The sequence below is a fragment of the Alosa sapidissima genome, chromosome 16, assembly GCF_018492685.1.
Source record: "Alosa sapidissima isolate fAloSap1 chromosome 16, fAloSap1.pri, whole genome shotgun sequence".
In the NCBI taxonomy this organism is placed as follows: domain Eukaryota; kingdom Metazoa; phylum Chordata; class Actinopteri; order Clupeiformes; family Clupeidae; genus Alosa; species Alosa sapidissima.
The window spans coordinates 31,268,991-31,296,376 of NC_055972.1; the positions used below are offsets into that span (position 1 = coordinate 31,268,991).

Sequence of the window (27,386 nt, forward strand, 5' to 3'; positions counted from 1 at the left end):
ACAACCAGCAGACTGTAATGTCAAGCTAAAGAGCAGAGCAGCGCCAGCTCACAACATATGGGCCCTGCACTCCTATCTAAGGGGCTTATCATGCACGTGCGTCTGTTTAAAAGAGAGAGAGAGTGAGTGAGTGGTTGTTTGTGTGTGTGCGTGTGTGTGTATGTGTGTGTATGTGTGTGTGTGTGGGTGGGGGGGGGGGTGGCGCGAGTGAGTGAGTGAGTGAGTTTATGTGTGTGTGAGAACGAGCGTGTGTGTGTGTGTGTGTGTGTATGCGTGTGTATCTGTATGTATGTATACATAACACCCGGTACCAATTCCCAATTATCGATGAGAAAATCCATACTGGTGTCATAATTTATTCCTTTAATGGTACATGACATCACGCATGCCATCAAAACTTAAACTAAATCTCTGTGAACATGGCAATGCATGCGTGTCATTTTGAATTGTATAATTACTGTGTCGGTACAGGCTATGCATGTTTGCGTGTGTAGTTGTTGCCATTTTTGGTGTAAAACTGTGATTGTGTTGTGCACTGGCGCCAACCAGTGGGCAATCCTCTTAAGCACATGAGGAAAAACCTAACTAATTACTTGCTGTTCTTCGTTCTTAATTTACATGTTTTACAGTCTTCCACCTTACACACCCTACCTCTATGTTATTTAATTCATATAAATATTATATAAATAAAATCAGATTGACACGGCACTGCATTGTGACATTCCGCCACACAAACAAAAAGGGCAGCACCAGCAACCACAAAGAAACATGAATAACTCTGCATGTCAGTCAAACACAATCACATGAGCAGGTCAGCATGAGCGAACCACATCGACTTAATCCCTAAGTCATGACCAGAGTCAATCAGCCCACAGCCCTGGGCAAACAGCAGGAGAGGAGGAGGAAGGGGGGAAGGATAGATGTGGCACTGCCGCAATGTGGGACAAGCCACAATCAATTTTCATCAGCTTGAAATATTGAACAACATTACGTAATGGCCCACAAAACCAAACCCTACTGAGGGAGGAGGAGAGAGGGAGTAGGACACTTTGTCTTCCTATTGTCTTCTGTGTGTCTGTGGTGGGATCCCCCTTAAGGCCTGGTACACACAGAGAGAGAGAGAGAGAGAGAGAGAGAGAGAGAGAGAGAGAGAGAGAGAGAGAGAGAAAGAGAGAGAGAAGCCAGTCAGGGAGAGAGGCTGGGTGCCTGGGAGCTCGCTAAATGCACTGGCAGCCTTCACCTGCACTGATTACACATGAGCAAGTATTTATTTCTGGCTCCTGCCCAGTCACACAGTGTCGCTGTGCAGACTGCACTGACATAACACACAAATCTGTGAGCACTGACTTACAGGGATGAACTCCAATTTTTAACATTATGTTAACATTGGATTATTACTCTTCTTCTCATTTTATAACAGAGAGTAGTGGTGGTAGTGCTTCAACAAAAGATTCAACACATATTGACAGCAAGGGGCATTTTTCTAGCTTCAAGCGCATGATATTCACTTCTATTGGCTTTTACCAGTCTTTGCCATGTGACTGGAGAATAAGCCAAAGTAAAAGTTGTCTGCCCCATTTGGCAAATTTAAAACAAAATAAGTTATGCAACACAAAAAAGCATGGATCCAGAAATATACAATATTTATGAGAACTGGTTCAATTATTTACAAAACAAGTGCTCGCTCGGAGCAAAATTCCACAAGAATACCTAGCCCGGAATTTCTGTGTCATAGCAACCAATGTGTGCCCACCCCCTCCCCCAACAAACGTGTGCACACACCCATGACTCCATCATCCAACTTGCCACCCATATTACATGTGCCTAACTGAACTAGCCAGAGATATGTTATGTCAGAAGATTTTATAGTAATGAAATGCCACTTTGTTTGTATGGAAGGCTGGATATATGTATGTGTGTGAAATTTTGCAATTTTATTTTGTCACTATTTATTGCTCTCACTCCAAATCTCTACTTCCTGTTTCCCCTTTGAATCTAGTAGGAATCCAGAGAGGTTTAAGCCTTTTACATAATGTGTAAACAGTTGAAATGTTAAACTATTTAAAAGAGATTACAGACAGGGTGGGAGGGGTTTACAGTTGCAATGAGCAACATGGAACAACTGGATTCGTGGCATGATGCGCCAGACAGAGAGAGAGAGAGAGAGAGAGAGAGAGAGAGAGAGAGCGGTGGCTTTAAAACACATGTAATCTCCCAAGCCACGGAGGCTGCCAGTACAGCATTACATAAAAGGCCTAAATATTTCAAAGCAACCGGCAAAAAATACAAGGAAAGGAAGACACTCCGGGATAAGAGGATGTGATTCTAAAAACAAGTGATGAATTTTGGCTTGTGGAGCATTAGGGTCAAACATTGTTTTTGTTGTGGTATGTGTGATCTGACCCAAGTCTCTCATATCACGTCTCCACCCATCCACCCACATACACTACTTCTCATTATCTGTGTAATCTTTCTTTCTCTTTCTGTTTCTCTTTCTCTTTCTCTCTCACACACACACATACACACACACACGTATACTCTAATGTCTGACATCACATTTTCACAGGGCCAAATGGCTCCCCATAAGCTATCAGACATGTTTATGGACCCCCCACTATGACCCAGTAAGCCTGGTCAGCTCTTAACACTGAGCAGAAAATCTTTGTCACTTAGAACAATAGGAAGGAGACCCCCAACTTTTCACACCTCACAGGGGATTGCCTGTGATCCTCCCTACCACTGATATAATAGAGACAATTTGCGACCCATAACAAAGAACACTAGCACACAAGGCCATCCTCTTGCCATTGTCTTTAAGGCCTTAATGGAATCCATAACAATTATATACAGTAGGCATTCTGGCCACTTTTTGCCCTCACTCTATTGTTTTTCAAAAGATATGGACAAATCGAAAGTAGGAAATTGAAACTACTGCTAAGCAGATGCCAAGCTATTTTTCTTTTCCTTCTCAAACTGCATGGTTCATTCCAATGTCTCAGTCGGTCACAAGAAAAGGACAAGCAAAGGGTGAAGTATGCATAAAAGACTGACTAATTTCCTCTCCATTTCCAAAAATTTTAAAAGGGAAGAGGGAGAGGGTGATATAAAGAGAGGAAGAGAAAGAGTAAGAGAGAAAGAAAGCAAGAGGAAAGTAAGAACCCTGCATGAGAAAGAGGACAATAAGGAGGAAATGACAGAGTGAGGGCAGGTAGAGAAAGAGGTGGAGCAGTAAGGAAGACTTTAACAAGAAAGAAAACGAAAAGGATAACAGGAGAGAGCGTGACAGAGCAAGAGAGAACGCAGGGCACACAGCTTTGATCTCCAGCCAAGAGCACCACGAAGGGGTGAGGGTGGGGGCGGCTAGGCTAGGCTCAATGGGCTCCCACTCTCACATTCCAAACACCACCACACTTCCTGAGGCCAGGGGAGACCGCCTCAAATTTGCTTACCTAGGGGGTTCAGAGCCTAGACTCAGGTATGTAATACCCTCCGCACACCAAACTGGTCTTACACTCTCCATACCCAAAGTGAATCTAGCACAATGCTTCTGTCTTTTTTTTTTCTTTTTCTAGAAGCTTCTGTGGTCCTAGTGCCAGGAGTAATCCATCTAGCTATAGTGGACTCTGCGTGTTTGCCTCTTTTAGAATCCTGCGCCTGGCTGCAATCATGAACTCCAGCCAACCCTCCACAGGCTTTTTCTCAAATGACTCAAGCGGAAGCCGTCGGCCCGTTACCTCCACACTTTCCAGCGAAGTGGAGCGTCGGAGTTTGGCCCTTCTCACTCCTGTGGTTTCACTCGGGTCGGTGTGGAAAGGTCCTGTCTCGTCGGTATCAGCAGTCCGCTCTGAATTGGGTCGGTCCGGCCGGCTCTTACGCCCATAGCGTTTTGCTCCTTTCACAAACTTGGGCTGCACCTCCTCTGGAATCACTAGACAAATCATGAAATGGGGACAAGGAAAAGAAGGGCAAATACAGCTGTGAGCATAAAGATTTACAAAACAATTGGACAAGGCTAGAACTGTGATCTGCCTGGGTCTCTTGTATGAGCATAGTCCCTCTTAAATAAACTTCAAATAAATAAATGAATATATTGGTTAGAAAAATGTTTTGAGTTCAGAAGAGCACAAAATCTATTGAAAATGACCACCATAGATGTTCTTTACCATACTGGCTGGTCTCACATCTGTTTGATATTATACGTTTCTCTATTTAGGTCTCTCCCCAAATGCAGTCCTTCAAAACCATCAGACCTGACAGGACCTCAATTATACACAACTCTAAGTGTGCTACTGACACAAGCAAAACTAAACGAATTATAAGAGGCTACTGAAATGTTACAATGAAATACATACAAAATGGCCGGTTATACAATAATTGCCCTGACCATATTTGGTCTCATCTTCATACAGTGGTATCCAAATAAGCTGAGTTTGAACAAAATGAATGTAATCAAAACATCAGCCTTCCCCACTCAGCCCAACCACAGCTAAGATGACCCATTACTTCTTATTAGACCTAGGCGTTTCCTGCATTTCTTTTAAGCATACTTTTTTGAAAAGATGTAACATTTGTAGCCCCTAAAGCATTAAACAGTCCAAGTAAAGAAACAATGTTATTCTGAAATATGCTCTTTTGGATTAAATTGAAAGTGTATATATCTAAACATTCAACTAAATCTAAAACAACTACAGCTAACTGCTGATTACAATGTGGATGACAAAACTGTACTGATATAATAACACACACAACAAGAAAGGAGACTGACTTTCAGATGGTGATAACATATCCAGCAGAAGTCATCACATGTGTTTACCACCACAGCCAGACAGTAAACAGTATACTGTTCAATAACCAAATCTGTTAGGCCTATCCTTCACGCCAGCACAGACCACTGATCCAATCACAGTACTGATTAAGTGTTTACATAAAGCACTCAACAATCTTGAGTACAACATGTAACAAGTTAACAAATCTGACCATTGTTTAACAAGAGAATTTCAGATAAGCTAAACCCAGCTTCCCTGACATTCCATTCCAAAATGTTAATGCATAACATTCATTGTATACACTTAAAGATTCATTGAATCAATAGTATACTGTAAAACAAACAAATTTAAGACAAAGATGATGCTTATTCTGCACATTGTGTCTTCTGGGGGTATCAATAGGTTTATAGAAAATCCAAACAACTTGTTGTTTATTTAGATGTTTATTTAGTTTAATCTTGCAATCTGATAGACACAAAAAAACCTGATACGGATGTTTTATTTTATTTTGTCTTACCTGGCTCCAGATAACTGCTATCCTCCTCAGAAGTACTGAACTCCAGAGAGCGTGACAACACTGCCACAAAGCCCTCTTTGAATTCTTCAAAATTCACCTGAACACAGAGTGTGAAAAGATGCTAATGCGTCACAGGACAACAAAAGACTGATGATCATGTCTCACACATATTGCAAATACCATTTAGGAGGTCTTTCAAGTTTATGTCTCTACATTAAGGGCAAAGGTGCACAGAGTGAGGAAGTTTAATATGGCATGGTGCATCCCTCTTACCCTGGCATAATGATGTGGCCCCAGCAAGGTATCCAGCATCAGGGGCAGATGTGCATCCAGGTGTAGCTTCTGGCAAAGCACCGAAAGCTCCTCTTTGTCCAAGTAACCGGTGCCAGTGGTGTCACAGCTGTCGAATTCCTCCTTCAGCTGGGCCACATAGCGGTTTTGCTCTTCCTCATCCATCCCACCACATACTGCTGGGCTACGCCGCTCTATCGGTGGGGGTGGGGGAGGTTCAGCGGGGAAAGCCACAATGTCAACAACGGTGAAAGGTGCACGACTTGCACTTGATCGGATGTTGACAAATACTCTGACCTCTCCGAATGTTGTACAAGCGGGGAACTTACACGACGCCCTACTCGGTCGGAGCTCTGTTACCGTAAACTATCACTGGGGAGAGTGCATAGCTGTGGCTAGACTTTTTGCGTCCCTCCAGTAGTGGATCGGTCCTCCGCATTCCAGCGAGGAGTGAGAGGCCAAAATCGTCTGCCTGGGTAGTCATGTCTCGTAGGGGCTACTCAATTCCTTTTGACGTTTTGGAGGTCTCGATTGTGCTTACATAACCTCGAGGGGCACAAAGTGCTACTTGCTGACCTTATTTCGGTGGCAAAACAGACGTAAAAACCAACAATCACACTCTATTTGAACACAGTGACTATTCTTGACAAAACCAACAGCTTTTCATAGAGGATAGGCATAAATTACACAACTCTATAATAAAATAATGCATCAATAGTGATCTTAATCTGAATTTTCTCGACAATGCAAAGTGCCAACTCTCCAGGGATGCTGCACTAATATTTCAAGGCCTGGGGCTTCCCTGATAATCGATGTATTGGTTTGACCCATATTCAGACATCTAGACCAAAACTGACTTCGATTAAACATGTAGCTTCTACAGGCACCGGTTGGGTCAAAGTTGCAAAGATTTCGGAATTTTCGGATCTTCCCCGTCAAACAAGATCATCTTGATGGTCACACACGATTGGGACACAACCTTACTAGGATATAATTTGTCACAACTTTATTGAATGAAAATATCCACTGGTTGATGGCGCAGAATGCATTAATCGCTACTGTTGTGTGTCGCTACTGTATACGTAATTCACAAAACAACACCAAATAAACGCATACATGTACGCAGAGCTTATCTTTTGGGTAGCTCTTTAGCTTCCCAGCGGCATGAGTGAAGTACGCTTCACCATGGGAACGGGAAACTAAGCGAAACAAAAGGTCGTACAAAATGGAGAAAAGCGGACAGTAAAAATACAAGTTGATTTCTACCGTCTTGCTGCGTAAAGTAGATTAAAATATTGTCTCTAAGCATTTAACAGATAAGTTCATACATTGTGTTGCCGATTGTGTGACTAGTGAACACTCGAAGACGTATTATAACAAAATGAAATTTGAGTCTTACCGTTTCAACTGCATTGTGGTCACCACTGTAAAATTCACGTACACGCTTTACGCCTTAATTGTCCTCCCATTATTGACTTATGAGGTTACAGTAGGGTTACTCTTGGTTTGTTGTAGAACACATCTGCAGAGTGACCAAGTGGACTACATTCTCTGTACATTCTCTGAGCAGGGGCAGCGCAAGGGATTCTGGCGCCTGGCACTAGAGGGTACTGAGAGATGCCGTTCTACACTCATCAGGGAAATGAGCTCCACACAGGACACAGCGGCTCACATCCCCTACTGGTTAGGCGGTCGATCACGATGAGCGGTGTCCAAGTGTGAGTGGTAGTGAACAAAATTGGGTATGGAATGTTGACGGATTTCCGTAGGGCAACTGATGGACAAAATCCTAAAATCAATCAATCATACAACTTCTCACTTGAATGTTTGTGCGGGGGCACACATATCAACTATTCCGTAGAATTAGTCGGAAACAGAGCCAGACTATTTAGATTAGAATGTGTATTTAGGACATATGGAGGTGTAACTGCAAGATATTTTTTGTGTATATCCAGAAAAGGTTCACTCATTCTACTAAATTATATGCTCATTTTTAGTAAATTGTGCTCTCATTTTACTAGAATGTGCTCTCAGTTTAGATTGTGCTCTCAATTTAGTACATCGTGTGCACATTTTACTACAACACCAAATCAGAACAAGTTGAGACGTTGTGTAAAATGTAAATAAAAACAAAATGTGATAATATACAAGTCTCATAAACCCATATTTAGCAACAAAAAGGACATAGACAACATATCAAATGTTAATTTAATGAAAATGTGGACTATTTAATGGAAAATAGGCCTATAGGCTATGTTCATTTTGAATTAGATGCCAGCAACATCCAAAAGAGGTGTTGCTTCACCTCTTCATTTAACAAAATTCTGTAAATGTGGAACTGAGGAGACCAGTTGGCTAGAGATTAAATGTTGTCCCATTACTGCCCGATATAGGGTTTCAGTTGCTCAACAGTATGGGGTATTCTTAGTCATGTTTTTCATTCCATGATGCACCTAATTTGACAGGTCTGGACGGCATACAGGCAATTTTAGAACCTGGACTTATCCTCTATGGAGAAATACTGTTTAAATGCAGAATTCATTCTGACATTGTTTTCCTGAAATACATTTTCCAGGTTTTCCCTGGAAAAGACATTGCCTGGATGGCAGTATATATTGCTCAAAACCTGTATCATTCAGAATTGATTGTGCTTTGCCAGATGTGCAAGATGACCATGCTGTAGACACTAATGTACATCATTAGTGTCTACAGCATTATTAGTTGGGGTTCGAACCGAGCACTAAAACAAGTTGGATATGTTGGATACTTGGATATAAGGAGAGTGGCTACAAGGGGGGCAGTGAGTGGGAACTGCATAGCATAGGGGCGCAAACCTCTTTCGGCTAGTCATGTTTTTCAGTGATAGGGACCTATTTTTGTAATGATTTACCAACTGAAATAAAAAACAAACTGAACTGAAAACATTTAACAGGTGGCTGAAAGAAAACACTGCATGGCTGAAAACCAAACATGTAGCCACTGAGTCAGATCCATAAATGCATACACACATAGCAGCCCAGGCCCCTCACTATCGAGGTGGTTATAGGTGAACGGGTGTGAGCGGCTGGGTGTTTGGGGTTTGTGTTGTTATGTGATCTGCTGTTTTGCGGTGTTCTTTATGTAAAAAAAAAAAATGCAAACAGGGAGTGCGCTGCTCATGTAATGTGGTCATGAATCTGTGGAATGTTGATGCAATGTATTAGTATACAATGTATCTGCATGACTGTGAAACTCACTCATGTAGTTCATTAAAGACTACTTTCAATTAATCAATTAATCAACTAACAAATCAAACGCTTTGCATTGAACACTGGCTACATTCATAATTTATTTTAAAATTTGTAGGTTATAGTTAGGACGCAGTCAATCATATCTAGTCAAAATGTAAGGTATTTCATTTCATGCACCAAAAAGAAAGACTGAAAGAAAGAAGAAATGACAGTAGTTACAACCAATCGAGTATCTATTTCCGCTATCTGTACAAATTCAAGAATTGTCATTGGCTTAATGCAGACAAGCCCTGCCCACAATCCTCCAGAGTAATCGTACCATTGGACAAAATGTTGTGTAAATTGCCTAGAGAGCGAAACATCTTGGTTACAAAACTAGTGTTATGAAGTGAACATATCCTACTTAGAAGACACTATTCGTCTCACGTAAGTAGGCCCTAGTCTATTTTTTGTCGACACTGGGCCTATTCTAATAAAATCTTTCATTTTTATTGAATGGGACGTCACGGGCTACTTTATCTAGAATAGAATGTTATTTCGTTCGTAATGTTCTTGTAGCCAAATGTGAGTCACATCATCAAGTTGTTGTTATGTGATGAGGTTAGTATAATAGCCAAAGTTTAACTGCCTGGTAGCTTATGAAATGCTTAGTCATTCTACCGCGTGGTTCTGTAAACAACTTGTTTTTTTTTTTAAATATATTTTGAATTCTCATAGGAAGAGGTCACTTCCTGTGTTTTTATTATTGGCACCTCATTGCTCGATAGTAGCCTAGCCTACTTTGTACAGATTTTGCGTGTCTGTGTTCAATTCTACTTTTGCAGGTTAACGATGGGTGCCAGCATATCGGTAGATCCAGATACACATGTCGTAGTGGTTGGTGGCGGTTTTGGGGGTATAGCAGCGGCACAACAACTCAAATCCAATGGCATAAAATTTACACTCATCGACTTGCGGGACGCTTTTCATCATAACGTCGCCGCGCTGCGCGCTTCTGTTCAAAGTGGTGAGCACTGAGCAGAAGGGTATTCCAGAAAGCAGGTTTACTGGCGTAACTGGGTATGTTAACACAGAGTTAGCGGTAAACCTGGGATTTCAGTTCCAGAACACTGAAATATGATCAGGCTATGTAAGTAACTATGGTAACATAGGCTCTGAACTGAACTGGGTATGTAAACCCAGAGTAAACGGTAAACCTGGGATTTCAGTTCCAGAAAGCTCAAAAATGATCAGGCTATGCAAGTAACTATGGTAACATAGGCTCTGAACTTAACCTGGTAGGGGGTAGGTTTTGTTCAGGTTATGTTCAATTATGTTCGGTTATTTCAGTGCATGTTCAATCAGGCCGCTATTTTTACACTTGTCACACAATGGCGTTTCATTTTGACGAAGGTCCGATTGACAAAGAAGTACAAAGTCATGTAATATTCATCCGTGCAATTCACCGTGAGAGGGCGATAAGACCACGACATCACATGATGGCCTATCCATTCTTTTCCAAACGAGTTTTTCAAGAGCGCTAGAGTTTTTCAGCTGAATCCTAAATATAGGCTACTTGAAAAGCAGCATGGTGGATTAGAATAGAATAAAATAAATCTTTAATGTAGCCTACACCATATTGGACATTTGTGTTTGGCTCACCAGACAGATGGACAAACAACATCTCAGACACATTGAAGATATAATTAAAACAAGTACAGTACAAAAAAGGGGAAACATAGCCTATAAAAAATTGATAAATAAGTTTAAATATAGCTGTACAGCTCAGCCGGGTATGCATGTTGTCACTAAGTTTGGTTAAGAATGCTGATGGCATTTGGGATAAAATATTTTTTTAATAGGCTACACACGCTCTCCGACTGGGAGTTTTTGTAGTGTTGGAGACGCAGAGCATATCGGCAAGCTGTCGGTCGGTGCGTAAAGTTTGCCTTGCGCTAAAGCAGTCCCGGCGCAACTTCATTCGTTTTCCTGGAAACAAACCCACGAGGATCATTAATGTGTAGTTTCACCAACTGGCACGTCAGCATCACTTTATTAAATTTTCCAAATGTGCCCAATAGGCTACCCATGCCTTCCGACATTCACCCTTCCGATGATGGAGCGCAAAAGTCAGCAGCTGTAGAACCCGTGTTAAAATAGAAAATTACATTTGGGATTCTCAAAGAATTCTATGGCCCACTCAATCTGTGATAAGGTAGGCTAGTTTAAGAAAGCATCATTCAAATCAGTCAATACAATACGTGATGTCGAGTGAATTATTTAATTGTGCTTTTGACATTAAATAGGCTATCCTAAACGTACGCATTTACACGGTCAGTTAGTCTATTCTCTGCCAAGCAAGGTCTCGGACGCAGGCGCTTAAGTATTGCTCTTTTTTTGTTATTACAGTTCTCTCCTCGTAAGCCTCGACTATACTCCGCCTCTGAAAAATACGATGCTCTTCGTTTCGCCGGTTTCACTTATTGTTTCGACTCTCAATAGATGATGCCTTTATAAGTTCGCCGTGAACGCGCACAACTCTAGGTTATCTAACACAGGGTTGATTGAACTAACTGGTAACCGGTGTTTTGGAACCGACAGCTCGGGTTTAGTCGCCACAGGTTCAGACAACTCAGAGGTTAAGTTTTATCTCAGTGTTTGTTAAACCTCCTTTCTGGAATACCCCTCAGGTCTTCTAGATACATATTTTGTCGTAGGCATAATAGAGTAATGATAACAATTCTGAATTTTATGGTAGAAACAAGGTTTTATTCTTATAAAACCTTTATTTTGTTTTGAAAGACTTTAATTTGCATGTGCTCCTTACAGGCTTTGCCAAAAAGACCTTTATCCCATACAAGGAAACCTTTGGAGAGAGCTTTCTCCAGGGTCGAGTAGTGAAGGTAGACACAGATGCAAGAGTCATTGTTCTGGAAGATGGACGGGTAGGCTATGGCTATGAAACATGTCCTCAGATGCAAATGAAAGCTTGCAACAGTGCAACCTGTGCATATTTCAAAATGTAAACATGCATGGCTCGTTGAGATAAGTATCTGACTAATTACTTGAATGTCTTGGTCTCAAAGGAAGTGTGTTATACACACCTTATCCTGTCTACTGGAACAGACGGCCCTTTTCCTGGGAAATTCAATGCCGTGGCCACCTACAAAACAGCCATTGAAGCTTATGAGAATTTTATCAAAGAGGTACCTTTGTGGTGTTTTTCTTACTGAAAAGTCTTAGTTCCTCCGTCTTCACTAATGTGTGTCAGGTTTGTAACCAAATATCTTAAATGCAGTAACCTATTAATCGTTGTTTCATATTTGTGTCTGCTGCTTTCAGATCCAATCTGCAGAGTCTGTATTGGTGGTTGGTGGTGGTTCGACTGGTGTAGAGATGGCAGCTGAAGTCAAAACAGAATACCCCAACAAGAAGGTAACTTTCAGACCAACCCTGAGTGGTCTCCGTGTTAGTACGCAATCAGTCAAGCAGACTCTATCACACACATAGACCTGCACCCATCTGTACACACACGCATGCATGCACGTGCGCGCGCACACACACACACACACACACACACACAGAGAAAGAGGGAGGGAGAGAGAGAGATAGATAGAGATACGCACACACACACGATTCTAACCACAGATCTTTAAACACCCAACACCCAGGTTATCCTGATCCACTCCCATATTGGCTTGGCAGACCCAGAGCTGCTCTCTAGTGTGAGACAGCAGGCCAAAGATGTGCTGTTGGAGAAAGGGGTGGAGCTTGTGTTAGGTAATATATCACTTCTGCTAATAAATAATTGATATGTAAGTCCCATAAGGAACCTGTGTTGCATGTGGGGCAGAGATATGGCTTATACAGCGATTCCCATACATTGACTTATTTGTGGCGGCCTACCACAATATCAACATTGACCACCACGCAATGATTTTCCAGGTTGTAGCCTACTAAATTGTGCTTAAATCTGGTTAGCATCATAACCACGCTATGCTAATTTGTTAAAAACTGTTCCATTCAAGTTAATTCTGCAAACCAACCACCACAAATGGAATTCAATTCTGTGGGAAACACTGTTATAGGACTTTAATTTTGTGAATTCTTTATATTTGTGGATTTCCTGAGTTAATACTGGTGAAAATGTCTACAGTACTTACTGAAAAAAAGTGTGCTTTCAATACTTATTTCTCCCACTGTAGATAATGGGATAAGCGTGGATTATAAGATCTTTGCGGTATGTTAATCTACCGCACCTATGTAGTCATGAATCATGATTTATGCGTTATATAACCCAATCAATCATGGGGCGAGTCCCAAAAACTGTACTTTTGCCAAGACTGTGTGACCTTTGTATTTTTGTATTAGCAAACACTTATTCAGTACAGCAAGAGAGGGGACATGTTGTAAACTTGGTGGAGTAAAAGCTGTTTTGAAATAAACTTTGCTCTGCAGTTTCCAGAATAGGGCAGCCGTGGCCTACTGGTTAGCACTTCGGACTTGTGACCGGAGGGTTGCCGGTTCGAACCGTAGGCCACGGCTGAAGTGCCCTTGAGCAAGGGACCTAAACCCTCACTGCTCCCCGAGCGCCGCTGTTGTTGCAGGCAGCTCACTGCGCCGGGATTAGTGTGTGCTTCACCTCACTGTGTGTTCACTGTGTGCTCACTGTGTGCTGTGTTCACTAATTCACGGATTGGGATAAATGCAGAGACCAAATTTCCCTCATGGGATCAAAAGAGTATATATACTTATACTTAATAAACTAGTGACAGCTTTATCTTGCTTATGTCTAAAATAATCATCAGCTATTTTGGTAATTATTAATCGGTTTGTGTCCATTTTTAAGAAATTAAGCTCAAATTTCTCTTATTTTACCACCTTAAACTTATTTTTTGATTTACTTAGGCTACTCCTCTATGACAATTGTTGCATGTGGACTAAACAAGGCATTTGAGGACATATTCTTGGATGGACTTGGGGAAACAAAATGACATTTTCTGTCATTTTATCGATTCAACGTCTACTCAATTAATCAATAAGGCAATCAATAGATTAATTGACTATCAAAAATTATTTGTTGCAGCCCTGAAAATCCATGTAGGGAAAACATTTACTTTGTAAGTGGTTCTCTGCTGCATCTGCCACATATTCCTGATCACACAGCAGCTCAACATGCAGTGTGCACTTCCGTTTCCTGAAGCCCTGTGAGGCTTTTGTTCATTTCACCCAATAGCTACTCCCAGGCTGTGCAATAAGCAGGGTGATATGGCAATGTATGTCTTTCTCCTATGCAAACATTTGAAACTGTTTAGTTAGTAGCAGACTAGAAACAATAAGAGGTTCTAGAAAAGCTAACTTCCGTCACAATCTTGGTATAGTTACAACTCTCGTTTCAGCTGTCGAGTTTTTGATATGCAATACTTGACAGTTGTCTATAATAACTGAGATGCAGTTTACAGGTATGGCACAGATTTACTGTGCATTAATCCTATCTTTCAGCATCTATAACTTCATTTGAAAATTATTCTATTAGTACACAACAGAGTTTCTTGCTGTGAGTTTTATATCGCTCCGATCTTATTCAATTGTTTTCATATTGTTTGTTGGCTGATCTGTTTAGGCCAGAAGGTTGCTAACCTGAAGGATCTGACGTTAAATGTGACCCAGAAGGACATGATCATCACAACAGATAAAGGCACAGAGATCAAAGTTGATCTCGTCATCTGCTGCACAGGGAACAAGATCAACTCACAAGCATACAGCAGCACAATGAGTATGTGTGTTTTATGTGTGTTTGCTGTGCACATGGCGGCATGCCTGTCTGTGATTGTGCATGGTTTTGTTTCTCGGGGTGTGTTTGTTTATGAGTATAACCACAGCTATGCCTTACAAGTAAGAGGTCCCTGGGAATCGGCTATACACAGTGACACAGCAGTGCAGTGCTTGTTTACAGTGTGGGTGTATATTGATATAGACCTGTGCCCAGATACGATTGAGTTTAAATTACCGTCAGGCTGGGACAGAGGCCAAACAAATATTCATACCAATCAATCAATCTATATATATATATATATATATATATATGACATTTTCTTACTACATTCTGATAAATACAAATCCAAAGCCTTTAATGCATTAGTCATTTTTAACTTATTGAAAATAACTTCCTGTAGTGTCGCAAATTCTCTTATATATCCACCAGGGAGAGCCATTGTGTTTAGAATGTCGGCTGGATTTCAGACCTTTCGCAGATACCTTTTGCCAACTGCCACAATAACTGACCACCCCTATTGCTTGTAGATGCCTAATAAGGAAAACAACAAAAATAGTTAACCCTGCTGATGTTCATGACATGAAAAGTTAAGTGTGTTCATGACATGAACAGTTATACAGGCATATTCAAGTGGTCCTTCATACCCTGATTATTATTATTAATGGTTAATGATAATCTAGGAGACCTTAATTCTAGCCATATGTATCATCATAACACATCTGCAAACATTTGTCTGCCCCTCATTTCTTTTTTGCTTTGATTTGTCTTGTGCTGTACTGAGGTTTGTCTGAAATCATATGTGATGGAAATATTTCACACATCCTGATTAACATTACATGTACACTTGCTCAACTAGTCAAGCAGGTTTGCTCTCTCCTTCACCCAATCAGTACTCCCGTGGACGTGACTTTCTTACCCCCTGCTTACTCACAGATTTGCCCCAGTGATGTGTGCTTTTGTTTACGTGAAGCTCATTGTGGGGGGATAGTAATCGTGCACATATACAGATAACATCAGTGTATGTGGAAGGAGTGAGCTTGTGCTAGAGGGGTGATTGGATTGTGTGACTGGCTGGCTGACAACTTTGAACCCTTTCTCATCTGACTTTTTGAGTTTCTTATTGCTGTGTCTTAAAGGTGAATGTCTAGCTCAGAATGGAGCCTTGAAGGTGAACGAGCACCTTCAGGTGAGGGGTTTCGACAGGATCTATGCTGTCGGGGACTGTACCAACATCAAGGAGCCCAAAACGGCGTACCATGCAGGGCTCCACGCCGGAATCGCCGTCACAAACATCATCAACAGCCTCACCGGAAAGCCTCTGGTCTCATACCGCACAGGTGACTAAGCCTGGCATGCAAAGACAGTCATCATTTGTCATTTGGGGAAAAAAGAAAAATGAGCTGTTGTCATTTGTCCCCGCCACATTCCAGAGCCACACCCCACTAAAAGAACTCCTCCCACGTAGGTGGATGTTGTTGATGTCAGACAGGTGCACCCTGGGCGGGGTATTATGAGTATGTGGTTTAGTAACAAAAAGTTCGCTAAAAGTAAGAGGTCAGCGTTTTTTAAATATTTGCTAGGAGTGTGAAGCCTGAGGACTCCTGTCAGGAGGGTTACAACTTAATTAATGTTCATGTAGAAGATGTCAGACAGACCGAGCCAACAAGCAGATAGACGATGAATACACACATGTCGATTAATTTTGATACCACAGATGAATGAATGAATGAATACCCCCCTGGACACAAACTACTTACGAATATAAATCTTACTTTCCAATATTCACAGTGTGCAAATTATATTTTAGACTGGTAGATAATCTAATGCAGTGTTTCTTAAAGGTGCTCTAAGCGAAGCAAGGTCTCTGTAGACAGCCCAGAGGGGTATTGCAGAAAGGAGGTTTAACAAACACTGAGATAAAACTTAACCTCTGGGTTGTCTGAACCTGTGGTAAACCCGAGCTGTCGGTTCCAAAACACCGGTTACCAGTTAGTTCAATCAACACTGTGTTAGATAACCTAGAGTTGTGCACGTTCACGGCGAACTTATAAAGGCATCATCTATTGAGAGTAGAAACCATGAGTGAAACCGGCGAAACGAAGAGCACCGTATTTTTCGGAGTAGTCGAGGCTTAGAAGGAGAGAACTGTAATAACAAAGAAAGAGCAATACTTAAGCGTCTGCGTCCGAGATCTTGCTTGGCAGAGAATAGCCTAACTGACCGTGTAAATGCGTAGGCCTACGTTTAGGATAGCCTATATTTCAGGGCCCTAGTCACCATAGACATTGAGCGGGACGTGTCCCCCCCCCCCCCCCAACGTACGTTTACGTAATCAAACGTAAATAACGCACAAATTAGTGACCTATGGTTCCAGAGTAGCCTACACCCCTGAGTGGTTTGTCCTGGTGATTTAACGTTTTTCGTTAGTGGCGTGCGCTATCAAAAGCTTCCATTTACTGCACTATACTGCGATGAGGTAGGGCTGTCAACAATATCGCAAAAGTTACTGGTACAATTTTCACAAAACTTCTTGGAAAGGTGTAGCACAGGCTAAGGAAATCCCATACATGTTTGGACCCGATCAGACTGAAAGGGAACATTTTCCATATTGTAGACTATTCTCGCAATGATAGCGAAAGTGAAACGTTTTATTTTAAATGATGAATTTGTGCAAGCCTGTGTAATTTCTTTCACGTCTTTCAACATAAATAATGCATTCATATGCTAGTAGTAATGCCAGAAAATACCGTATAGGCCTCTTAGAAATTATTGTTGCATCTTGCATATTATTTAGATGCGCACTCAATCGCGCATCCATGCAGGCAAAACGTGATAAAATGTGGCGACATTTACAATACGTGATAGCCTACAGTTAATGTGAATCGCGGACAATAACCAAAGAAAGAAATTTGCACCTCCATTCACCAATTAAAGGCTGTAGTAGGCCTAGTGTTTCTACATGTTGGCACAAAACGTAATTTCTGTCAGAAGCCAGTCTATAATGCATACAGGGGTAACATGAGGTGAATCAAGTTTGCAGATGACAGTGATCTTGGGCCTGATTAGTAACAACAATGAACAGCTCTACTTGGATCAGGTTGATGAGGTGGCACAGTGGTGTCAATCTAACAGCTTGACACTGAATATCAATAAAACCAAGGAAATGGTAGTGGATTACAGAAGGCAGCAGCAGAACTACAGTTACACCCCACTAATGATCAGCGGGCAACCTGTAGAGAGAGTCACAAGTTTTAAATACCTTGGTGTCCACATTACTGAAGACCTAACATGAAGACTGTTAACACTCTATGTTCTGAAGAAGTCCAGACAACGACTCTACTTCCTTCGTCAGCTAAGGAAATTCAAAGTTTCTACATCCATCATGAAGGCCTTCTACACTTCAGCGGTTGAGAGTGTTCTAACTGGTAGCATCATCACCTGGTATGGGAACTCCACAGTTAGAGATTGTAGTACTCTGCAGAGAGTAGTGCGCTCAGCTGAACGTACTATACGAACTCAACTCCCTGCTCTACAAGATATCTATTCCAGAAGAGTACTCCTAAGAGCCCAAAAGATTCTGAAGGACTCTTCTCATCCTAACAATGGATTATTCCTACCGCTGAAATCAAGAAGATGCCTATGTAGTCACAAAGCCAGAACTGAGAGACTCAGGAGAAGTTTTTATCCCCAGGCCATCCGAACTCTGAACTCACACTATACTGACTTTGCACACATTCACTCTTCAGCACTCTCAAACATTTCCCAACTCTGAACCCCCCCCCCCAACACACACCTACAAGACTTTTAGCACTTTTACATCCCTCACCCTATGCTATAGACCTTTTATTTATTTTCTTATTTCATCACACGTCAAAACACACACACACACACACACACATATCTGACTTTCTCCAACTTTTGCACATCTCCATAGAACTTTTTATTTATTATTTTTGATTTCTCCTTCATCTACCCATGTCCTTGATTGCCTAGCCTTTCTGCCCCCCCCCCCCCCCCCCCCCCAACCCCACCCCACCCCACACCACACACACACAAAACACACACACTTACATCATCACTGTCATCACCTCACATACATACAGCACACTGCTTGCTACAGTAAGCCTCCTCTACTTGCTGCACACTGCCCCCCCTCCCTATACACACAGCACATTGTCTTCAGGATCTTCTCCAACACACATCCTCTACATATTTACAGCACACTGCCCCCACCTACCCACACGCACACTACACACACACACACAGTCACTGCTACACTCCCCTCCCGCCCACACACACATCTTCATCACTCACATACATCATACATACAGTACTCTGCTTGCAATAGTAAGTCCCTTCACCATACTTGCAGTACACTGCCCCCCCCCCCTCTCCCCTACATACACAGCACATTATTTCATCAGGAAGCTTCTCCAACACACATCCCCAACATGCTTACAGCACACTGTCCCCCCCCCAATACACAGCACATTGTCTCATGTGGAAGCTTCTCCAACACACATATTGCACACTGCCCTCTCCCCACATACACAGCACACTATCCCATCTCCCCTGTCATCCCCCCAACACACACACCAAGACCCCTGGCAGTTGGGTTAGCCCCTTGAGCCGTGGATCTGCCCAAGGTTTCTTCCTTGGTAAGGGAGTTTTTCCTTGCCCCTGTTGCTCTTGGGTGCTCCTTGTTGCTGCCCCCCCCCCCAATTCCAATCCTCCCCCACCTTTCTTATGCAGCCCTTGCCACTTAATCTACTAAACCCCTCTTCTACTGCACTTTTTACCCCCCCCACTTTGCACAAATAGGCTGACACCAGACATAATTTCACTGCATTTCTTACTTCCAGTAACTATATGCATGTGACAATAAACTTCCTTGTATCCTTGTCAGACAGAAGAGGGGCCTGTCTTAAGTGCGCCACATACTTGACGCACCCGATCTGTAGCGCGACAATGTGACGTCACAGAAGCGCCGTAACCATTTATACTCGCGCATCGTGGTCACGACACTAGTTGCAATATTCTCCTGAACAGAGGTGTCACTGTTGTGAAAAGATTAACGCTAACTACGTTACACAGCAGAAGAAGCTGCATTAAGAAACACTAGTAGCAGAGAATGTAAACGGGCTCTGCTATTAGCTAGCCTCTGTGATGGTACTTCAGACTTTGGTTGCTACTATTCACAACTACCACCATCATTATCATCTAGTTTCCAAGGTGTGCGCACAGGTGGATAGATAGATAGATAGATAGATAGATAGATAGATAGATACTTTAGTCATCCCGAGGGAAATTTTAATAATTTAAACAGTTTAGTTAGCTGGCTAGCTAGCTAGCAGCTGGCTGAGTTTGCGTAATTTCCTGAAGTGGAAAGAGATTTTGTTCAGGCCTTAATAGATATCCTTTGTTTGAAAATAAATCGTTTCTATTCTTTCCTCTTAATTCCATGTGTTGCAACTCTCGCTGGTAACTTTATTAACTTATCCAGCAAACTATTACAAATTTACGACTGTAACAAAACACTGCAACTCTCGCTTGCCCTCGAACTAGTCCATCTTCCTGTTTCCGCTTTGTCGCGCTCGTCTGAAAAAAAATGAGTGGTGCGCTACCTCGCGCTACCTGGCTAAAATCCTGGCGCGCCAGCAAGATCTACGTCATTTTGACGTCACGGTGTCGCGCTACCGGTCGGGTGTGTCGAGTATGTAGAACGCCTTAGAGGCCGTTTACACGACACCGCCGGGTGGATTTTCTCTTACCGCTTTCACACCTTTAACGACTCCGGCAAGAAAAAACCTCGCGTGTACACACAGAGGTGTAACCGGCTAAATGTGCTGTAGTGCATATGCCAGACCAGTCGATGGCGCCGCTGTGCAGAAGATTCACGATAATTTTGCGTGCATCGCGTAGAAGAAAACATTGTTGAGTTTGTTAAGCCAGAGAATGTCTAATAAGTGCTCTAGTTAAGCAGTCGCATGAAATAAGGAGACTACAGACAATTCGGTTTTCAATTCAACTGTTAAACTAATAAAGTTCATTTTCAAGGTATGTGACTGCTATGTGAAATTTCAAATGCTTAGCCTACGCATTGCATTAGGTCTGAGCACCACTGGAGAAAACACTAACATGCAGTAAGTTAATGTTTAACTAAGTTAAGCTAACTTAGCCACTAAAGGCTGATAGGGGAAAGAAAAACATTTTAATATGATAAATAAAAGGTTTGGTTTGTTTTGAAATGCAACATGTCAGGTCGAGTGCCGTGGCTGAGTTGAGAGGTGGGGCTATGTCGTCATAAAGTTGCCGGCTTCGCACCTACAGGCGTCTACACGGCGAAAGTTAGCCGGCGGTTTCAAAAGTTCCCACTTCGGAAGCCGGTTTCAAAAGCTATCGGTTTCAGTCTCCTAAACTGCCGGCGTTGTGTACATGCAAGGCGTAACCGTTAACAAAACCTCACCGGTTTCACAAAAACCGGCGTCGTGTGCACGGCCCCTTAGTAGCCTATTCCTGAATCCTGTCCCTTTCAGTTTCAATTGCACGGGAGGGAGGGGCGAGCTAGCTGATGTTACCCAACATCGCTTAGAGCACCTTTAACTGGTGGTTCTCAGAATTGTTCTGGTCCCAGAGCTTGTGGTAAAAAAAATGGGCTATTTAAAATGCTACCCTTTCAGCAGATCTAATGTCAGCCCTTTATTTTGATAGACTATTCGTATGACAGTCGTTTTATTTAGCAGTTGTTTCATTTTAGCATTAGGCGGGCCTAAATATGGTGAAACGCAAGTAGCCTATGACCCTGAATATTTGAAGTATTCACTAATGTTGAGGACAAAAAGGGGCAGAATCCCCAGTGTATGGTGTGCAGTGAATTGCTGGCACATGAGAGCATGAAACCATCAAAACTAAAATGCCACATAGAAACAAAGCACCCTGCTGTCAAAGACAAAACCTGTTGAGTAGCCTACTTTGAAAGGTGACACCAGGAGTTGAGGACTTTGCAAATGTGCCTAACATCAGCATGTCCCAAACAAGTAGCCTAGCCTACAGGCACTTTGTGCGACCTAATGTCCAGGGAATGGGAGGGTCGCAAGGCCAGACCAGTTAGGAAGTCTTTACTGACCTAATGTGTTTTTGTATTTGACAGGCAATGTGACCATGCTTCTGGCCATGGGGTGTGATGATGGAGTGGGACAGTTCAACGGCTACAGGCTTCCTCGCTTCCTTGTCATTCAAGGCAAGAGCAAAAGCCTTCTCCTGTGGAAGAGTTGGAAAGACATGGGACAGACATCCCCATAGGATGTGTCAGCCAGAAGTGTAACATTGTCCGTCCATCACATCTGTGGCTATGAACCTTTGTCCTCACAGTTGACTTCTTTATTTGTGTAGAAACAGTGCCTTTTGATACACGACCATAAAAAGGATAGACATTTGTTCTAATATAAAGCCATCTTTTTTCCAGTTTTGTTTTAATCACAGATGGAATATTCCACCATTTTAATTTGATATGCCAACTGTGCAAAGGTACATGTTATTGCATGTGTGCATCTATCATTTAGCACATTTGTTTAAATTGTATGTTGCTGCCAAATGCCATAATATGCTATGGGGATCAGATTTATATTATGCCATATGTTTTTCCAAATGTGGAAGTGTCTCTTATTCAAAAAAGAATACAATGCAATAATGTTAATATGGTTTACAAGAGATTTCTATTGTATGACATAGAACTTACTCAATAAATATGTCACAAAATATTGTTACATTGCAGTATCCCAACTGAATATTTATTCTGTAGTATACAGTATAAGTATATATACTCTTTTGATCCTGTGAGGGAAATTTGGTCTCTGCATTTATCCCAATCCGTGAATTAGTGAAACACACTCAGCACACAGTGAACAAACAGTGAGGTGAAGCACACACTAATCCCGGCGCAGTGAGCTGCCTGCAACAACAGCGGCGCTCGGGGAGCAGTGAGGGGTTAGGTGCCTTGCTCAAGGGCACTTCAGCCGTGGCTACTGGTCGGGGTTCGAACCGACAATCCTCCGGTTACAAGTCCGAAGCGCTAACCGGTAGGCCACGGCTGCCCCAATACATACTTATTCTGACACATGGACAGTGGTAAAACACAGCACAGTGTGAACACAGTTTAAAGGCCACATGTGCTCCTTATGGAAAAGGACAGGACTACAGCTGGAACTGAGCCATATACAATTCCAGCCAAACATAATGTAATATGTTGTTTCATGAGTAAGGAAGGTAGAATTGTAATTGTGTTAGCTTTTGAGTTTAAAACATACCCATAACAAAAACTTTGAGATAATTTTGGATACAAAGAGGTCTTCTGAATGATTAAACATTATTACAGATCATGGATTATCTACCACCTCAGGGTTTCAAACATGCAACATAGGAATTGTATGATTTTTAAAAGATCCAGATTGCAAATCCAGCCATATTCAATCAGAAGACACCAGTGTGTTTTGGATCATTTGAAGGCCACCCAAGTGAAATGACTTAACAATCAAGATATGGTAAAATAGCAGCTTTATTATATTACACTGAATAAGTATTAATGACATTAATTTAAAAATGCACCTGTTCAAACAAACTGATAATTAAACAATGGCTGAAGTCATCCAAAATTGGCAAGGATTACCTCCAAGAACCAATACACCCTTGTAACATACTAAAAGCACTGGAACTGTTGGCACACAAATCTTTTTTTTCTGTCAGTATTTAACTATAAGTGATAGGTGAAATACATCTTAACAGTGTATAAATAAAACAAACCCATCACCTCAGTCACTTGAATAATCAAAATGATGTAAACAAATATGATTAAACAGAAAAAAAACCTGACTGATGCACACAAATCTGAAGGGAAAAAACTAGGCCAAATCCAACACCAGTTCTCAATGTAGAAAAAGAGAAACAATGAAATATTACAATTAAATATTAAAACTGCCTCCTCAGGAGTAGTCAAGAGAATATGAACCATCAGGGACATTCCAAGTTCTTTCTACTGACATTCCTTAGCAAGACATAAATGAGGTAGAGATTTTTATTTTTAAAATTATATTCTCAAAGAGAAAAAAATATTTGGCTAGATACTATATACGTGTACGTCAGCAATGAATCCTCACCAGTATACACACATGGTCAAAACCTGCCTAGGACACATGCCAATCCCTTAATGTAGAAAAGGCAACGAACATACAAGCACATATTTAAGTACAAACATATATAAAAAAAACACTTGACAGGCGAAACATCGTGGGCAAGACATATCCCGCATTATCCATTAATGCCATCATACAATCTTGTAATAAATACTAAAATAAATAAGTCTTAGAATAATACAGGGTAGGCTTGAGAGAGAACCGTTCAGAGAGCACAGCTATGAACGTCTTTACACAAATACCAAAAAAAAAAAAAAATTAGTTTGCAAACCTATTTCTGTCAGACTTCCTATGTACTTGTAACAAGTAGGTCATGTCTCTGAACAGAACAAGCACACTTGGTAAGAGTTGAGAAATGTTGAGAATGATTGGGGTGGAAAAGGGGGGGGGGGGGGGGGTCATTCTCATCCAGTCATCCATGCTTCAAAGGGAGCCTCACAGGTTTCACCACAGAACAAGTCTGGCCAACAAACATCAGAAGATTTCTTGCAATCTCTCTGTCTCAATGTGCATAGATATAGAAAACTAGCAAACATATTCAACCCTTGGTATGCCTGAAGAACTAGACACACATGGTGCTCAAAACTCACAACTCAGCATCAGCATAGGAACTGTTAATCAAAAGGACAGTTTAATTTAAGTCAGGTTAGTTTGGGACACTTGGACAAAAGTACCTGTATCCTGCCAGAATCATAGGTTACATAATGCATGATTGTTATCTGCGCTTGTTTAGTTTAGATTTTATCTGAAATGTTTCCCCTAAATATACAGTTATATGAGCCAGTTAAAGGCCTTGTATTAATATTTATAGTACATTTGGGAGACACAGTGCAGAGGACATCAGAGAAGATTGCCACATAGGCCACAATCTCTCGGCACTTCCGTAATCATTAGCAAGCTACAGAATGATCTATGCACATTGAGGGAGATATGATGCCAGACCAAACCTTTGAGTTAAAAAAACAACATGACACACCTCCGAAACACAACAGTGAAGACTCCATTCTCACAGACAAAAAGCATTGCCTAAAAGGTCTACTCATCCTTAGTAGACTTAGCATCCTTAGCCGACTTCCCTTTCAAGCCCTTGAGGTAGGTCTGGTAGAAGAATGAGGCAAAGAGCACCAGATAGCTAAGGTACATGAGCGAGGCCCACACAATGTTGTCCAGGTACGACGGGCAGCCCTCATCCTGCATCCAACGGTAAACCAAGCCGACCACAGTCAGGCCCATGGCCATTTGGGCAATCTGGGCGGACGTGATGACCATGGCGAAGGGCTTGGGAATGCGGTAGCCAGCCGCACGGGCCGCATAGTAGCTGTACATCAGCGCGTGCACGGTGTAATTCATGGTCATGAACCAGCCTCCGCCGGCCACCTGGTCTTTGTAGGAGTACCAGGAGTAGAGCAGCACGGTGATGTGGTGGTACCAGTGCAAGAAGATGAGCCGCTGTTTACGGAGCACTATGAAGGCTGTGTCGCCTAAAGGACATGAGAAAAAGAAGAAAAAAAACCCACAACAAACAAGACCATTAAAATTAGTCTAAGACATAAACTCGTGTCCATGTTTGTGAATCTATCAGTGTGTTTAATGGGCTTGTATCAAGTGTGCTTACCCAGTTCCGGAGCTTTGCTAAGAACAAAGGCATAGGCCCAAAATCTGGTGATTGGTCCATTGTAGAAGCTCTGGTCACAGACTGACTGCTTAAAGCCATAGGTGTGAAGAATGTAAAGCATGTATATCCCAGTTCGGACAGCTCCAACAATGCTGTACAAAGAAAATAAAACTATGATGACAAAACTGGCCATAGAGTTTATTTCAGCTGTTGGTGAATCTTTTTAATCATCCTGAAGAGACGGTTTTATACGTTTTTTTTCCCAGAAGGGGAAAAATGAGTTCAGACAAAAATTTAACCTTTACGTTGTGCAACATAAATTTCATTCTCTGACAGACATGTACATCAAACAGGTATATCAGGTTGCTGTTTAGCCGAGACAGCATTTTGGGCTTACAACCACTTGAACCGAGGGGGTAACCATGTAAAGAAAGGCTGAGGAAGGCATTTGGTCACCTGTAAAGGGGGAAACCAAACTCCTCAATGTAACAAAAGCGCCTCAAATTTTCCTCCTCTAAACTGGACCGGGCCATTGTTTTAAGTAGTGACACATTCATGTTTTGCTTTGGTTACCTAGCTGTCTGTTTTGGAGGTGGTTCCCTTGGCATGTTCAACAATCAACCATGAAGAAGCTGACATGGTTGCTATGTTACACCCCCTGCCATTATGGGATACTGAAAATGGGTGTGACAAAAATAAACATGCCGCAATAAACCTTTATGGGGGAAGAGAACAGACAAAATGGGGATTTTGTCCTGCAAGCCTATTTATTTATATGGAATAATGACCCATCAACATAGTACGTCATGAATTGCTCTTTAGTTATTGTCTCTATAACATAACCTTCTGTTCCATTTTATCGGAGTTGTAGGCCTGTTTGTGGATTAGAGGCATGCACTCCTGACAAGTGCTAGTTTGTGGGTCAACCCTGCCAATGGATTAGGATTAACGGACATGGCCACAGGCTGTGCTGCAACTACTTACACACAATATAAAGCCAGAGCCAGTACAGCCACCAATGTGCATGCATCCAGATATCACACATGTACACACTCAAGAATAGCACAAGGTTACGAACATCAGAGAAATCCCCTCATGTCTAGTCAGGGAAACCTTTTGTCAACTCCATCAAACTATTCAGCACCCAGTCTGCCAGCTGATACCGAGTTTCTGACGTGGGTGGGGCCACTTTGCTGGTTTAGTTCCACTCACCTGAAAATGGCCAAACTCATTGACCACAGGATCAGAGGTTTGCGGAGGTCAAGTTTCTGTCTGTCCCTCATGAAGTGCTGTCCCCCAAACACCAGCGCCGCATATAGGCCACAGAATACAAAAGCATGACTCCTGGAAAACGTTTGAAAGAAGTCATCAGTTAGGAGAGGTTTTCAGAAAACTTGATATATCTGCATCCACACGGTTAGAATAGTCAGCACATCATACAAATACACAAGTGATTTCAAATTTAGCGATAAGCTAGTGCCTCGTGTTTATTGGGGGGTTGAGGAATGATTGACTAAAAATTCACCTATAACTTGGGAACATCTTAACTAAAAGACGATAGCTGTCATTAACAAGCTATCAACCACGGCACTTCTGTAGTTTCATCATAAACGTGATGGGGAAATCAAGTGACACGTGTGATGCGGACACTGTAACTTAGAGCTCCGAACGCAGGGAGGTAAACGCACGGACGCTGGACTTACCAGTTCTCCTGCATCCATTCGATAGCCAACCTTTCATCAAAGTGTCTTTCGAAGTTGTACTCGGAAAGAGTTAACTGTTGATAATTATCCGTTTCATTCATGTTAAACTTGTGTTGGCAGCAGAAGAGTGAAAGAGTAGTTTGAAGCTGTGATCACGCCGATGTTAACTGAAGACAAATTCCTGCCGGTGTGCCTCAATTAGTTTGTCTCTTCTGACCAGAGGAAGAAATATCTGGCACCTGAGAGGTGGCTCAGCCAAATTATCGGTTGTGGCTGATGATGTAATATCTCCTCCCTCCTTGGGGTGGATCTAAGGTTTCT

The 27,386-nt window shown here is 42.0% G+C and overlaps 3 protein-coding genes across 5 annotated transcripts in view; 1 reads left to right on the plus strand and 2 right to left on the minus strand.

The window, feature by feature from the left end:
* ninl (ninein-like) overlaps nt 1-7,210 on the minus strand; it is a 28,515-nt gene extending 21,305 nt beyond the window's left edge. Inside the window, exons 1-4 of the mRNA XM_042065272.1 lie at nt 6,974-7,210; nt 5,557-5,768; nt 5,284-5,380; nt 3,735-3,928 (exon numbers count right to left, since the gene is read on the minus strand). Coding sequence (XP_041921206.1) covers nt 3,735-3,928; nt 5,284-5,380; nt 5,557-5,739 — 474 coding nt within the window. The 5' untranslated portion in view covers nt 5,740-5,768; nt 6,974-7,210. The remainder of the gene's footprint in view (nt 1-3,734; nt 3,929-5,283; nt 5,381-5,556; nt 5,769-6,973) is intronic.
* A 1,904-nt stretch (nt 7,211-9,114) lies between these two features.
* Nucleotides 9,115-22,325, plus strand: aifm2 (apoptosis inducing factor mitochondria associated 2). 2 transcript variants are annotated; one of them, XM_042065240.1, is made up of 9 exons: nt 9,115-9,230; nt 9,629-9,810; nt 11,613-11,728; nt 11,870-11,989; nt 12,126-12,218; nt 12,455-12,563; nt 14,407-14,559; nt 15,696-15,896; nt 21,710-22,325. In XM_042065240.1, exons 2-9 carry the CDS (start codon nt 9,636-9,638, stop codon nt 21,859-21,861), a joined length of 1,119 nt encoding a protein of 372 aa, XP_041921174.1. In that variant the 5' UTR covers nt 9,115-9,230; nt 9,629-9,635; the 3' UTR covers nt 21,862-22,325. The 2 variants fall into 2 exon arrangements, with proteins under 2 accessions (XP_041921174.1, XP_041921175.1); XM_042065241.1 differs by lacking the exon at nt 14,407-14,559.
* elovl6l (ELOVL family member 6, elongation of long chain fatty acids like) lies at nt 20,173-27,342 on the minus strand. Of its 2 annotated transcripts, XR_006023230.1 has the most exons (5): nt 27,066-27,342; nt 26,575-26,706; nt 25,363-25,514; nt 24,573-25,228; nt 20,173-20,183 (listed from the first exon to the last, which is right to left on the minus strand). XR_006023230.1 is itself a non-coding variant. In XM_042065244.1 (4 exons), exons 1-4 carry the CDS (start codon nt 27,164-27,166, stop codon nt 24,783-24,785), a joined length of 831 nt encoding a protein of 276 aa, XP_041921178.1. In that variant the 5' UTR covers nt 27,167-27,342; the 3' UTR covers nt 23,096-24,782. The 2 variants fall into 2 exon arrangements, 1 of the variants encoding a protein (XP_041921178.1); XM_042065244.1 differs by lacking the exon at nt 20,173-20,183 and having other exon boundaries at nt 23,096-25,228.
* Between the last annotated feature and the right edge of the window lie 44 nt (nt 27,343-27,386).